The 14,605-nt window shown below is 42.7% G+C and overlaps 1 protein-coding gene across 2 annotated transcripts in view; it reads right to left on the reverse strand.

Moving 5' to 3' along the window:
- Positions 1–14,605, reverse strand: part of MADD (MAP kinase activating death domain) — a 956,601-nt gene that overhangs the window by 519,742 nt on the left and 422,254 nt on the right. For both annotated transcript variants that reach the window (XM_086959712.1, XM_086959713.1), the window contains one exon: positions 1,104–1,290. In XM_086959712.1, the coding sequence (XP_086815838.1) occupies positions 1,104–1,290 (187 nt within the window). The remainder of the gene's footprint in view (positions 1–1,103; positions 1,291–14,605) is intronic.

Raw genomic sequence — 14,605 nt, forward strand, 5'->3', positions numbered from 1 at the left:
CCACAGCATCTGTGTGCAAGTCAACCCCATGGTATTGGGCCGCTCTCTGGACTAATAGGTTAAAACCTATAGTGTCTTCTGGTGGTGAGGGCCTGGAAGGATATACATCATCTTGAGGGGCGTAAGGAACATTAGGGGTGTTATAATCATCCCATGGATTAGGTGACTGGGGGGGGGACTATTTCGGTGTACCGGGGAAAACCCAAATTGGTGCCCATGGTGAGAAATATGTAATTCTTAATATTTTTCACACTTACATCTATGTGTTCAGTGCGAACTTTAAAATCTTAAGCCGCACTTAAAAAAAAAAATTAGGGTCTCGGAGGTTGAAAAGAAAACCAATTTGACCTTGAGGTATGTTGATCAATAATGCCTCAAAAAGTGCGCCTATAGTTGAATTGTCGAATTTGTTGGCATACAGACATTCTTAAATTGGAAAGCATAACAATATACAAGAATATCTCATTACCACACAAAGCCCGCTAACCCTAGATTGACTATAAATTTCCAAGAAGCAACATCTTATGCAGAACCACAAAGTGTCCTCGGTTTAAAAAAAAGCACAACAAGGAAGTTGCACTTTGACTTCAACCACTGAATATATACAAAATGTGAATCTCTACTACAGCTCATGCAGAAAACACATACACTACACACAGACTCCTACTCCCAGTCATGGCACACACTTTCAAGCACACACTCTAGGAAATACCAAAACATCATCCATTAAATTTAGAGGGAGAGTGCGGGGGTCCTCTCCCCTTCAAGGGCGGAGATGATTATATAATCAGCTGACTTCTACCACCAGTTGCCCGAAGCCTAGTATAAGTGAAAAGTAGGAATCAGACAATAAGTGGCGGTTTCAGTCAGTGCAACCCGCAACAAGTAGAATAATGAAGCATTTCCAGTGGATTAAGACTGACAAGTCAGCGGGAGGACAGACCCAAAGCAAACAATAAAAAAACAACAAGCCAAGTGGACCCAGATTTTCCAAGCTATGCTAGGATTTTGGTCATAAGTCTTTTCTGTCCGGAGTACTTCCTTCCCTAAAAAGAGGTATATTACACATTCATTTTTGGTCTCCCCCTCAAAGTGGGACTCACCACGTCCTGGATGACGTCTTGTCGGGAATCCTCCTCTGACTGGATGGTGCGGTTCAGCTTGCTGAGGATGAAGGCACGAAGCTGTTCGCTCTCGAGCAAGCGGCGCACCTTTTTCATGTTCAGCCATTTCACGCCCTGGCCCTCCAGCACATTCAGCGCCACTTCCTTCAGAAACTGCTGGTTCTCACTGTAGGCAGAAGATGGATGACCAGAAACAGTGGGTTCAAGAAAGCAGCAACTGACACCAAATCAGAAGTCACTCTCTTCACTTTCTCTCCTGCTCCTCTACTCAGGCAGTCAAAATACTCTTATTCAGCTACTAAAGCTATAAAAAGAGAGACAGATTAAACAATACAGAATTGTCAAAGAGATACATTAAAACATAAAGAGCTGTAAATTCATTGAAGTGGTGGTTTGGGTTTGTTGCGACACAAAAGGATTAATAAATGTATAAAGAAAACTAATTAATCAAAAATATTACATTATAAAAGAAAAACGTCTTGTACATGATGGTCCCTTGGCCCCAAGATGGAAACAATTCAGCTTTTAATATCTCATAAAATGATAGATAAAGACAAACCTGTCTTAAAATATATAGAATAGGAGAATTATTTATGTAAAATGCAACTCTCTCAATTTGTTATGCTTGCCAGATATACCCAAGAACTGCATGGCATACAAGGGTGGAATTTAGCTGCTGGCAAATGCCAAGCCAGCAAGTTCTCCGGTTATTCAAGCGTAAAATGGGCGTCATAAACTGGACTCTAGGCAAGTTATATAAACCAAGAAAAAACAAAATGGATGAGGGATTACTAGCTTAAATTATCACAGGGACCGCAAGTTAATGAGGAAAACCATGTTCCCAGTTGAGGAAAAGCTGACAAAAATGTACAGTGCACACTATAAAACAAATAAGATCAAATCTGTGTTCAGTACTGGAAACCCATAACAAATAAGGTTCGATCCAGTCCATGGTCGCGATCTCCATATACCGGCAGACAGCGTTCATTGTCTGCATTCTTTATTTATTTAGGGTTATTCTAGGATTGTGAAACGAGATTTCACTGTGGCTCTGGATTTATTATGAATGGCGTTAGAGGAATAATATACATTTGGGACACCAAGATATAGATATAGATGCATATATATATCATTTGTTCCGCTTTCCTTATGCGCTCTGGAATCTCGCCAGCCAGCAAGAAGCACACGGACCAGTTAGGTGCTGAAATTTATTGCGATGCAGAAAAAGTCAAAGACGTTTCGGCTCAACGGAGCCTTGTTCACATGACAACGTTTCTTTGAACGGACATCCCTTTTAAAGTGCCAGTGATAACAAAATTAACACCACCTGTGAGTTTTAGGTATGGATATGAAAGACATACTACGTCAGTTTCATAGTTGAAATACAGCAACCGATATCAGTTACTACATTTAAATTTCTGTAAAATACTATAATTAAATTCGTTTGGTAATGTAACATAAAAAGGTGTAAATCCTTGCGGGTTGGTTGAGAAAAGAATCTCAGTAAAATACATTTTCTCTAAAAGATTACGTTTCAGGTTTTTACATGCTACATAACTTTAAAAAGCAGTTTGTCTCATAAAACATATCTTTCTTTTTTTTAAAAGACCTTCTGCTCAAAAACTTTGCATAAAATGGTCAATTGACTGAACTCATGGTAAGGGAGTAATTTAAAGTGCATATGCTTTACTGAAGATGTGCAAATATTGCTTTCAGTGCTCACTTCTTGTGCAAATATCGCAAACTGTGCAAAATATAGCACGTTGGGCATAATATCCCCCATCTTCATGTGCAAAATACGCTACTATCTCCAATCCAAAAACCGAGTCCAAATTCATACACAATGTTGATAACTTAACCAGCAAATCTTAGGTATAAAATATACGCCTGGTATAGTCAATTAATACAAAACATATTGAGTTTGTAACCCATAAAAACCTATTATTTCTAGATCAGTTAAACATTTCAACAACCCACATAATTCACAGCCTTACCGTAAATAATATAAGCAAAAACAGACTTCATAGTCCATACACTGTGATAAAAATAAGAAAAAATCACTAAAATTAAAACACAGAGGACTGATTGGATGTAAGGGTCCACACAGTCCCTATCTGTATAAAGTGCCCTTCAGTGGTGAAATTAAAATCAAATTCTATTTCAATATAAGTAGCAGCAAAGTTCAGTTCTATTTTCTGATGTATATCTAGTCGCAGCCTCCCCATGGTGCACATGCGGTATCACCCAGCCGGGTGGTTCCTACACGTGCAACCCACAGGGAGGAGACCTCTAACAAATTGATAAACTCTTATGGCAAGCACGTGTATAAGTCTTCTGTAACATTAAGGCCTAGAGGGGTCTTTGTATTGAGCAAAAGGATATACTTAGTTTCGAGCCTTCTTAATCTGGCGTCCCTGTCCCCTCCCCTTCTGCTATTAATAACAGCGTCAATCACCCAATATTTTAGGCTGGTGTTATCACTCTGATGGAAATCCCTAAAATGGCGCGCCACTGGGTAGGTGTTGTCGCCATTCGTGATTGCACGCAGGTGCTGGAGGATACGTTTGTGAGCAGCATGTTTAGTGCTGCCCACATACCTGAGTTGACAGGGACATTGTAGAATATAAACCGCAAATTCCGTTTTGCAGGTAAGGACCTGGGTAATCGGATGTTGAATATCTGAAAAACCATCTTTGTAAGTTTTGGTGTTCTCTTCGTGGAGGCAGGCTTTACAGGTCTTGCATCTGTAAAAGCCTTTGTTTTCCTGCCACCATGCAGATTTCACAAAGGGTTCAGGGTTTGTTACTACTATATGATCACGTAAGGAGGGAGCTTTACTGAAGGTGAGGGATACTCTATTAGGGAAACTTTTACCAATAATATTATCCTTCATCACCAACGGCCAGTGTTTGTCAATAATCCTACGCACTTGATGGTGCTGTTTGTTGTATCCTGTTATTATCTGGAAACAACTGGCTCCCTTCTTCCCTACATTCTGTGTGTTACTAGAAGACATTGCCTGTCTGTCAGATTTCTTCACCAAAAGTTCTTCCCTAGATAATGCCATGGATTTCTGTTTGGCCCTCTCAATTAATTGGCTCGAATATCCTCACTCCAGAAAGGGCATCTTGCTTTCTCTTTGATATATATATACACATATACATATATATACACACACATATATATATATATATATATATATATATATATATATATATATATATATATATATATATATATATATATATTCCAGATTGGCTCCAAGTTTAGCAAGACCCCTGGCGCTTCTCTCTTCGGTGCGGTACTCCTTAGCAGAGCCCAGCCTTCATTTATTCTGCACACCTCTTCACAACGGAAGAATCAAGTACGCACTGACAAAGTTCTTCAGCTTTCCCAGATTTTATTTTTTCATGATTTCCAGCGTATCAGCACATACAATGACATCATCCAGTGACTGTATGTTTCTGTAAAGTTTAAATATGTTTTACATATTGAACAATGAGTGGATATAGAAGTGTCTGGATGAAGGATTTAGTAGGTGCGTGACTGACTGTATGAGTGAGTGATTAAATGTGTCTTACTAAATGCATGGGTTAGTGACTAAACTGTCTGAATGTGTGCATCAGTATGTCTGTTGTTGTGTAAGCTGCTGCATGTGTTGATCAGTAGCTATATGAGTGGCTATATGGGTTATTGATTGGTTGCCATGGGAGACCGAGTGTGTGTGTGTGGGTGGCTGGGAGGTGTGTGACTCTGTGCATAGATGTGTGAGCAGTTGATTCACTAGGTGTATGAGTTCAAGAGTGCATGTGGAAACAGCTATATGGGCGGTTGACTGTGTGCATTGGTGTGTTGGTGAGTGAATGGATATCTCAATGCTACATGTCCAAGTAAGTACATATGTAAAACACAGTGCATGTGAGAGTGGCATATATAAATGACTATACATGAGAGCCAGTGAATGTGCGAGTGGCTGTATGGATCATTGTGTACTTGTATCAGTGATTGTATAAGAGAGTAAGTATGTGTTAGTATATGTTTGAATAAGTAAGGTGTTGTGTGTATAACTGTATAGTTGAGGAAATGGAAGTGTGATTAATTCTTTGCATGACTGACTAGGTGTGTGAGTAACTCCATGGATGAGTGGCAGTGTGTGAGTGTCTGTATAGGTGTATGAGTGCATATGATAGTGTTGTATTGATGAGTGACTCTATGTATGAGTGATTCTAGGGGTGAATGAGTGAATGTGTGTGTAGACCTAGGAATCAGTGAGTGCGTATGTAGTAACTGGTATTGGTGTGTCAATGGTTTCAAGAATGGTAGTCTGTATTTAACGCTAGGTGTATCGAAGGTTATATTAGAGTGTGAGGAGGTGCATCGTATTATCACATGAATGATATATTCAGTGATGTGATCAGTGATGTGATCAGTGATGTCATCAGTGATGTCATCAGTGATGTCATCAGTGATGTCATCAGTGATGGCATCAGTGATGGCATCAGTGATGGCATCAGTGATGTCACTGACCATGTCATGAAAGATGTAATATGTGACATCATCAGCAGTGGATTGCGGGTGCGCGAAATATAGTTAGTGCAACTAACTATATAGGAGCAATTTCAATGTTTTTTTAAATACTAATTCATAACTATACAAGGCCTGAAACCTATGGTTTTTTAACTCCATGGGCGCTAGCGATTTTCCCGCTGTGCGCTGAGTTTTTTACAAACCGCGTTACATGACGAGCTCAGCTCGTAATGAGCGTACGAGAACCGTAACTCATGACGAGCTGAGCTCCTCATGAGCGTCGAAGGGGTTAAGTGAATTTGCAAGGTTTTTAAAATGCTAATTCCTAACTATATAAGGCCTGAAACCTATGGTTTTTCAAGTGAATTTGCAAGGTTTTTTTAAATGCTAATTCCTAACTATATAAGTCCTGAAAGCTATGGTTTTTTAAGTGAATTTGCAAGGTTTTTTAAATGCTAATTCCGAACTATATAAGGCTTGAAACCTATGGTTTTTTCAGTGAATTTGCAAGGTTTTTTAAATGCTAATTCCTAACTATATCAGGCGTGAAACCTATATTTTTTTTCAATAAATTTCAAAGGTTTTGTAAATGCTAATTCTATTAGCGGATAACGTTTATATATGTTATTATCCTTCTGCGACCACCTGAGCAGCCATCTTGTTTCTCAGGAGAAGTGAGGCACAAGAGAGCACAAAACAAGAGTGGAAAACACGAAAAGGGGGCAGGGTTGAGACCCCCTAGCCCTTCTCAGGGGGTCCCAGAAGGACCACCAAGTTTTTTTAAAATCGCGGGGTACGCGCACGGTACGCGTACCCTATGCGTACGGTGCGCGTACCCCGCAATTTTTTTTAAATTTATTTAATTTATTTTTTTTGCCCTTGGGGGTCCTTTTGGGACCCCCTGAGAAGGGCTAGAGGGTTGGGGGGTCTCTATCCTGCCCCCTTTTCGTGTTTTCCACTCTTGTTTTGGGCTCTCTTGTGCCTCAGTTCTCCTGAAAAACAAGATGGCGGCCAACACTTCCTGGTTTGGACAGTTTGGAATGTTGACAGAAGACTGCCAGCCAATCAGAAACTCGCTCGCGGACGTAAGGGTACGCGCACGTACGGTACGCGTACCGTACGGTGCGCGTACGGTGAGCGCATATAGATATATAATTTTATCAAATTCAATTTTCTCAAGAACTACAGGAGGGATTTTCACCAAATATAGAAAAGGCACTACTGCATACCTGTCCCTACCATTTTGCCAAGTTTGGTGTAATTCCGTTCAGCCGTTCGGGCAGTAGCCGTGTCTAAAGGTCCTATAGAAAATGTCAATTGAAAAATTTCAAATTTAATTTTCTCAAGAACTACTGGAGGGATTTTCACCAAACATAGCAAAGGCACATCTGCATACCAGGCCCTACCATTTTGCCGGTGAACAACCTTTAAAACGAAACATTTACAACGCACTACCATTACAACGCACCCATTACAACGCAAACCATTACAACGCATTGCGCTGGGGGGCGCTCTAGGATAGGGAATACGTTTAATTTACTATCCAACACCTTCCCTAGTGTCCACGGGGACTGGAGTTGGGATAGTAAATTAAACTTTTGCCTATCCAGCACCCCAAAGCGCTATGCGTTGTAAAGGTTTGCGATGTAAAAACCGCGTTGTAAAGGCATGCGTGGTAAAAGTATGCGTTGTAACGTCATACATCCCATTTTGCCAAGTTTGGTGTAATTCTATTCAGCCGTTCGGGCTGTAGCCGTGTCTAAAGGTCCCTATGGAAATTAACATGGGGGAAAACACGTTTTGGGACCCCCCTTTCGGCCCCCGCTTGACGAATCCCCCTGAAACTTTCAGGGAAGGAGCAGAGCGGAGATGGCCAAAATTCTGGAAAATTACACACAGATTCCTCAAACGGCGCCAAAGTTATTCCCAATAGAATGTTGAGCGCATATAGATATATAATTCGCTCAAATTCATTTTCTCAACAACTACTGGAGGGATTTTCACCAAATATAGAAAAGTCACTACTGCATACCTGTCCCTACCATTTTGCCAAGTTTGGTGTAATTCCGTTCAGCCGTTTGGGCTGTAGCCGTGTCTAAAGATCCCATAGAAAATACCATTTGAAAAATTTCAAATTCAACTTTCTCAAAAACTACTGGAGGGATTTACACCAAACATACAAAAGGCACTGCTGCATACCAGTCCCTACCATTTTGCCAAATCTGGTGTAATTCCGTTCAGCCGTTCGAGCTGTAGCCTTGTCAGAATGTCCCTATGGAAATTAACATGGGGAAAACATGTTTTGGGACCCCCCTTTTTGTCTCGGCCCCCGCTTGACGAATCCCCCCGAAACTTTCAGGGAAGGAGCGAAGCGCAGAGAGGCTCATTTAAGGAAAATTACAGGCAGATCCCTCAATCGGCGCCAAAGTTATTCCCAATAGAATGTTCAGAATTTCCTATGGTATCTAGGTCCTAACTATATATACCTACTGGCGACCGCCAGTAGGTAATCTATACTACTATTATAAAGAGAGAACTTGCACCTTTTGGCCAGGTAAACTCGGGAACCACAGCGCCAATCTACACACCCGATACATCTATGAAAATGTCAGGGTGTGTAGATGGACATAGGCTATATAAATTTAAAAAAGTAAATTAAAAAAAATTAAGTTTGTAAACAAAGTAGTCCCCTGAAAGTAGCGCCGGCCGGGACCTAGTGCTGGCCGTGACGCGACGTGCGTGATGACCGCGACGCGATGACGTGCGTGATGAGAATGTGTTGGAGCGGCAGACATGGAGCTGCGGTGAAGTGAGGAGCGCGAGCGCGTCATGGCGAAGAGGAGCGGAGCGGCAGCTCAGGTAAAGTAAACCTTGAAATCAGGGCGGGAGGGAGTTGGAGCGGGAGGGAGTCGGAGCGGGAGGGAGTCGGAGCGGGAGGGAGTCGGGGCGGGAGGGGAGCGTAGCTCTTGTCTGGACCAAAAGATTCAATATGTCAGAGAGAGGGCAGCAATACCAGAGTAAAGTGATGGCTCCAAAGTACAGATTCACAGTAATTAATCGGTACTTTGAGCAAGTGGGTCCGCAACACATCTTTTATCAGAACACCAAGTCACCATTCAGCTGTTCTTAAGAACAAACCTAACATCATCTACGTCCTCATCTTTGCCCAAAACACGTATAACTTTAAAAAAAGAAAGAATTGTAGACCATGCTGGCTAGATAACTTCAAGGATCGCTTTCATTATTATTTTCAGTAAGTGTTTAAGGGGCAGGCGGGAGGAGTGGGGGCGGGAGGGAGTCGGGACGGGAGGGGGTCGGGGCGGGAGCCGGTGTACTGCCCCCAGCCCCTTTCTGCCAAAGGCAACGCTGGGGCGGGCTGCTAGTATATATATATTTTGCAATTCGGCAGCTTGCTGGCTGGTCGCATGCCCAGAAAAGCACATCACAAGTTTAAACACCAGGCGCGTTCCGGGTAAGTAAAATCCCTTCTCCAGCGGTGTATGTTGTTTGAAGAAATTAAAGCACAGTTCAATGTGCACTCTTTTCTTATACACACCTACCCTGGTGGGCGTGGTCAACACTCTAGCCTTCCAAATTACTTCCAAATTAAAACCAATTCCAACCCAAGTGGGCTGACGTGTAGTCCTGGAGGGTGCCAGCCTCGATTTGTTGATGTCAACCGAGCGTCAAACAGGCAGCTCCCTGCAAAGCTACGATTTGGCTTCCTCCCGAAGTTCAAACACCGGAGTGGTGTAAGAACGGACCCGCAGCAGCGGTGGGCCTCCGTTCACGACTGGGAAAGCCGTTGAAAATCCACAAGAGCTCCTAGGAACCCTTATTGAACAAAGGCCACAGAAAGTTTTTATATATGCTCACTTTATTTGCAATTCGGCAGCTTGCTGGCTGGTCCCATGCCCAGAAAAGTACATTACAAGTTTAAACGCCAGACGCGTTTCGGGTAAGTAAAATCCCTTCTTAAGCGGCGTAAGTTGTTTGAAGAAATTAAAGCACAGTTCATTGTGCACTCTTTTCTTATACACACCTGCCCTGGTGAGCGTGGCCAAGACTCCAGCCTTCTGGGATGTGTAGTACCCAAAACAATAATCCCAAATGGGTGTGCTGCAATTATTTCCAAATTAAAACCAATTCCAACCCAGGTACCAGCAAGCTTTGCAAACTGCCACTGGGCGGGAGCTAAGAATATTATAAAAGTGCCCATCATGCTCTGCGTGTGTCTTTTATCCTGCCTTTGATAAAGTGAGCGTTTTCACGAAATGCGTCAGGGAATTGTATTCCTGCGAGGTGCTGGCTTTCCTTCTTGTAGCTTCCAGAATAAAGACACAGAAAGAAAACCTACCTGTATGTGGCTGGTCTAAGGGAGTAACTCTTTTGGATGGATATAGATATAGATATATAGATATATATATCTATATATCTATACATCTATATATATATATATATATATATATATATCCACGCTCAATGACCACTTGATATCAGAGCACTCTCCGGCGGGTGTTGGTTGCGGTGGTGAAAAAAAAGCTTAATATTCACACTGCAACTCTTCAGCTCAAAAAGAATTACCGCACTCTCGGGGATCCTTACAAAACTTTATTCAGCGGGCAGTGAACAAACACGTTTCGGCGCAAAGCCTTCCTCTGTGTTCATGACACTCCGAAGGAAGCATGTTTAAAAGGAATTGACTTTGGGCATGAAAATGAAGAAGGGACAAACACCCTGTTGCTAACATGGACGCATTTTAAGGTAGCAAATGCAACCTAACAATTCCTGTTTACGTATACATTATTGGGTATTTAAAAGCTGATAAACGTCCTCGTACATTCAAAATTACTCATTATTAATGTATTTATCCCACCATAAATTGGCACATACCATCATGAGTCATATCGCGTTTGGTTTGCTATCTTGCAGTGTATCGGCTTGTGTCCCTTCTATTAGCTTTCCATTGGGCGAATTTAAAAAGTCAATGTTTATTCATTCAATTTTTTCACATGTTCAAATACTCTTTTCTTACATTAAAATCATTGTAACAAATCCTCATCCATCTGTGGTATCAGGTAATTATGCGCCATTCACAAATTTTACTACATATGCTTGGCAACAAAACTTCAAACGGGCTCTTGGATTCCCCCCACTTCGATTCCAGGCCCCACTGGTCCATGGGGCCTGGACACACCTCAGGAAGGAGATGGGGCTGATAAGGGAATGGAGGAATAAAGCTGGGCGGGGGGGGGGGCTAGAGGTCTTTGGTCGATTAAACATTAAAATACAATATATAGGGCAAACTTGACCCAAACATATCAAGTATCAGAGCGCTCTACGTGAGCACCAGTTGCGTTACACAAGGACACATTCATCTTTGGTAGGCACTGGGGGATTAAGTGCTTTGCTCCGAATCACAGGATGCTGAGCGTCGTTGCCGTGACTCGAACCTGGTTCCCCAGATTTGAGATCAACCACTCTAGCTGTTAGGCCACATCCTCTCCCAAGATTTACGTCTTGACCGGCGACTTTACCTAGGCAAACCTTACATCAGCCTGAAAGCAAGCCGGAGGAGCTTGGAGTTAGCAGAATGGACACGCCCGTTGAATACCAGAGACACCACAATGCAGGTGGCAGATCTCCTGACACCCTATGGTATACGGAGGATGGGATCAATACAGAGTGACCACCCAGGGTCCATCTGACATCCAGACTGTGTAATGTCTCCGAGGCCAAAGAGACCCGAAGACAGACTTTGAAGAAAACAATCCCCTTCTTCAGATGAACCCCATCTGTACTTTGAGAAAAACTCAGAAAAGCCCTCATAACCACCCTATTGTTTATGGAAATTGAGCCGTAAAGAGTTAGTAAAATACTTACTTGCCTTGTTGCAGTCAGGGTCACCAAAATAAACCCTCTATGTGAATATGTTTTGCCTGAATGGACTCCAAAAATTCAGAAGTTTTATGCATCAACTTTGCCAGTGTCCTAGTCGGGTCACAGGAGGCCTTTGAATGCCCAGCTGGAGAGCACGGGTCAATTAGGATTATCAAATGTCTTTAGGATAGCCTTCCAGACTGTGGAGCCAGACTACCCAACACTGTTCTACTGGCCCTAAACTGCAACAAGGTCCATCTTGCACAAGTCCTTTTTTCCTGTTGATGAAAAAACAGACCATCACCAGTTGAGGAGGGCAGGAAGATGTTCTTAGCCAGTGCCCAATTGCAGAATTTCAGGCTTTGGCACTGCGGTCTAGTCAAAAACCTCCTGACAGCTATAAGGAACTCCATGTTCTCAAGAGAGAGCCCGAGGAACCAAGCAAAAAATCACCCTCCCTCCACGGGCAAATCGCCTTTCCACTAGAGGATAAAGATATCCTCAGGGCACAACCAAAACCCATACTTGGCAAGGCCAAGCCGGGCAACCAGGATGAGTGAGCATCCGTTCCTGGTCTTCTAAAGAACCATAGGAAGTGGATGCAGACATACAACAACTTCCTCAACTAAATCAACGTTAGAGCAACTTCCAATAGGATGGACATCCTCCTCAGCTAGGTGCAAGCTGTTGCTTCTGGTGTTAATTGAAGAAACCCCTCAGAGAGGCCTTTTCTTGTGGTCTTGAGCAGCATCTGCTGAGGATACTGACATTTACTGTTGGAATCCCAGGGCCGCAACGTGAATGCACTCCAACAGGACAACAAATGAGTCCCTGCGGGCACTTGACCTTTTCTTAAGGGCGCGAGGGTCAGCAGTTTTGTGATACCCGGAGTTTGAAAGGTTTAGAAACACAAATGACACATAATGGCTACTCTGCGCTTCATTTTTTCAAAAGGAAATCTACATTTTATTAACAGGTAGGTACAACGTATCAGTTAACACTAGGAAACAGACAATCAGACCATGCTAGCAAGCAGCACTTCCTGTTTGTAGCATGTGGGGCTGTAGATACATATGCTCAGCATAGATCTTCGGAGTTCATAATATCCCCAACAAAACTTATTACACCTCCTTATCACAGGGAGCTAAATTACGCTTTACATTGGCTCGAAGGCATTTCGTAACATGGGGCTTTTCAATGGCATAGCTGCAGTGGGAAAGTTTCCATATTGAACGGATGCCTTTTGGCCTCATGTCCTATATGTCAAAATTGATTGGTGGAGATCAAGATTTTCCAGTGATGGTGGCATTGACAGGATCGAAGGCATCCAATCTCACTTGGGGTACCAACTCCAACTGGGAAGCGATCTTTCAGGCTTGGGACTTGCCGGACTATATAAAATGCTCGCCGTGAACCATCTTTCAATGATAAAGCTTCTAAATGGCTGAGTTGGATAACAAACCCAGGCCTCCTGTGATGGATGTGGAAGAAAAGAAGACCGTTTCTTGTTCCAGATGAAAGTGTGAAAGGTACTGTGGGGTCGAAGAATATGCAGCTCACCCTCATGATAACAGAACGCATTTCATTTGTGACCAGAAGATGGTACTTCACAAAGTGCTTCCCGTGGCTGGCGTGGCTGAATGATTCTTGAAGCATCTGGGCATCTTCAGCCTATCAAGAGATCTCCACTCGATCTTGTCGTCCCACCTGGGCCTTGTGCAGCCCTTCTTGGGATCAGGTTGATTTCTCCTGCATAGGTAAGGTTCAGTGTGGAGAGGCCCAGCAGCTAAGGGGTTAATGGACATGGCAGAAAGACTGCTGGTATATATTAGTACCCTGGGTTCCTTGCTTGACAAAGTCAAAGTATTCAAGCACATGAAATTATGAAAGATCCAATGTTGGACAAACACTAATTACTGCCTTTCTCGTTAGGGTGTCTTATCAAAGGAAACAAGAGTCAGAATAGCTCTTAAATATGATTTTACATTACTACACACATCAAACCCCTTGCATTCTAATTTAATAAATATATTTTCTTTAAAACAAATGCTCATGAAAAAATACCATGGCAGAAACAACTTACGAAACAACGCACAGTGGAATATGCGATTTATTACCATTGTTGAGAGAGGATGGTAGCATCATAACTTACATGAGGTCTGAAATCTTGTGAGTCATGACTCCTATCCACACTCAACAATTGTAATAAATAGGGTATTACACTGAGCAAACTTACAAATATACTATTTAGAACATGGTAGTGAACATAAATATGTCCCAACACATCAAATCACTGACCTTCGTTGATGCCTTTTCAAATAAATACTCTGTCTAACTACAGCTTTCTCGCCTTTATAATATCCTCAGGTGACACAATGGATCTGCAATTTGTTTTTGTAGTGATGCTATGAGAAGCTTGAGGGCGCTGTGCAGCTCTGTGGTGGCTCCGCACTGCCCTGCAGAACGGACCTGTATGCAAGTACAAGCCCAGTGCACTGCCGTCCGCTTCATTCATCCATCTCCTTCCGATCCCCCATAAGTGGGGCGTTGGATACATTATTAGTGACAGTCCTGTGATCTCCAATTTGGGACTTTTTAGATGTTAAAGAAGAGCTTGTTCACAGTTCCTGGAGGTCAGTGAGGAATTTGCAGTTAAAGTATCCACCAGAAGATAGATGCTACTAAACCGGTAGGCATCTGTTTGTAGCGAGTAGTGCTGTAGATTCACAGGATCAGCACACTCTTGCAGACTTGTGTTGGGCTCAGATGATTACCAGTTTTTTTTTCTTACAAGAAGCCTTGAGTCATGAGTTATGGTGTGGCGAGTCCTCTCAGTGCACACTGCGCATGAACACAGGCTTCAAATTTGACTCTTTTCACACAGAGGGTGACAAGCACAATGTGCAGTGAAACACAGAACAGATCTGCAACAGACCTCCCTGGAAACAAGCTTCCAGGGAGGAGGGTGGGTGCATGTGAATCCACAGCACTACCCACTACAAACGGATGTTAACAGGGTAAGCAGCACTTCCTGTTTGTAGCATGTGGGGCTGTGGATACATATGCACAGCATA

This window comes from Lissotriton vulgaris, chromosome 2_2 (genome assembly GCF_964263255.1).
Source record: "Lissotriton vulgaris chromosome 2_2, aLisVul1.2, whole genome shotgun sequence".
Lineage (NCBI taxonomy): Eukaryota > Metazoa > Chordata > Amphibia > Caudata > Salamandridae > Lissotriton > Lissotriton vulgaris.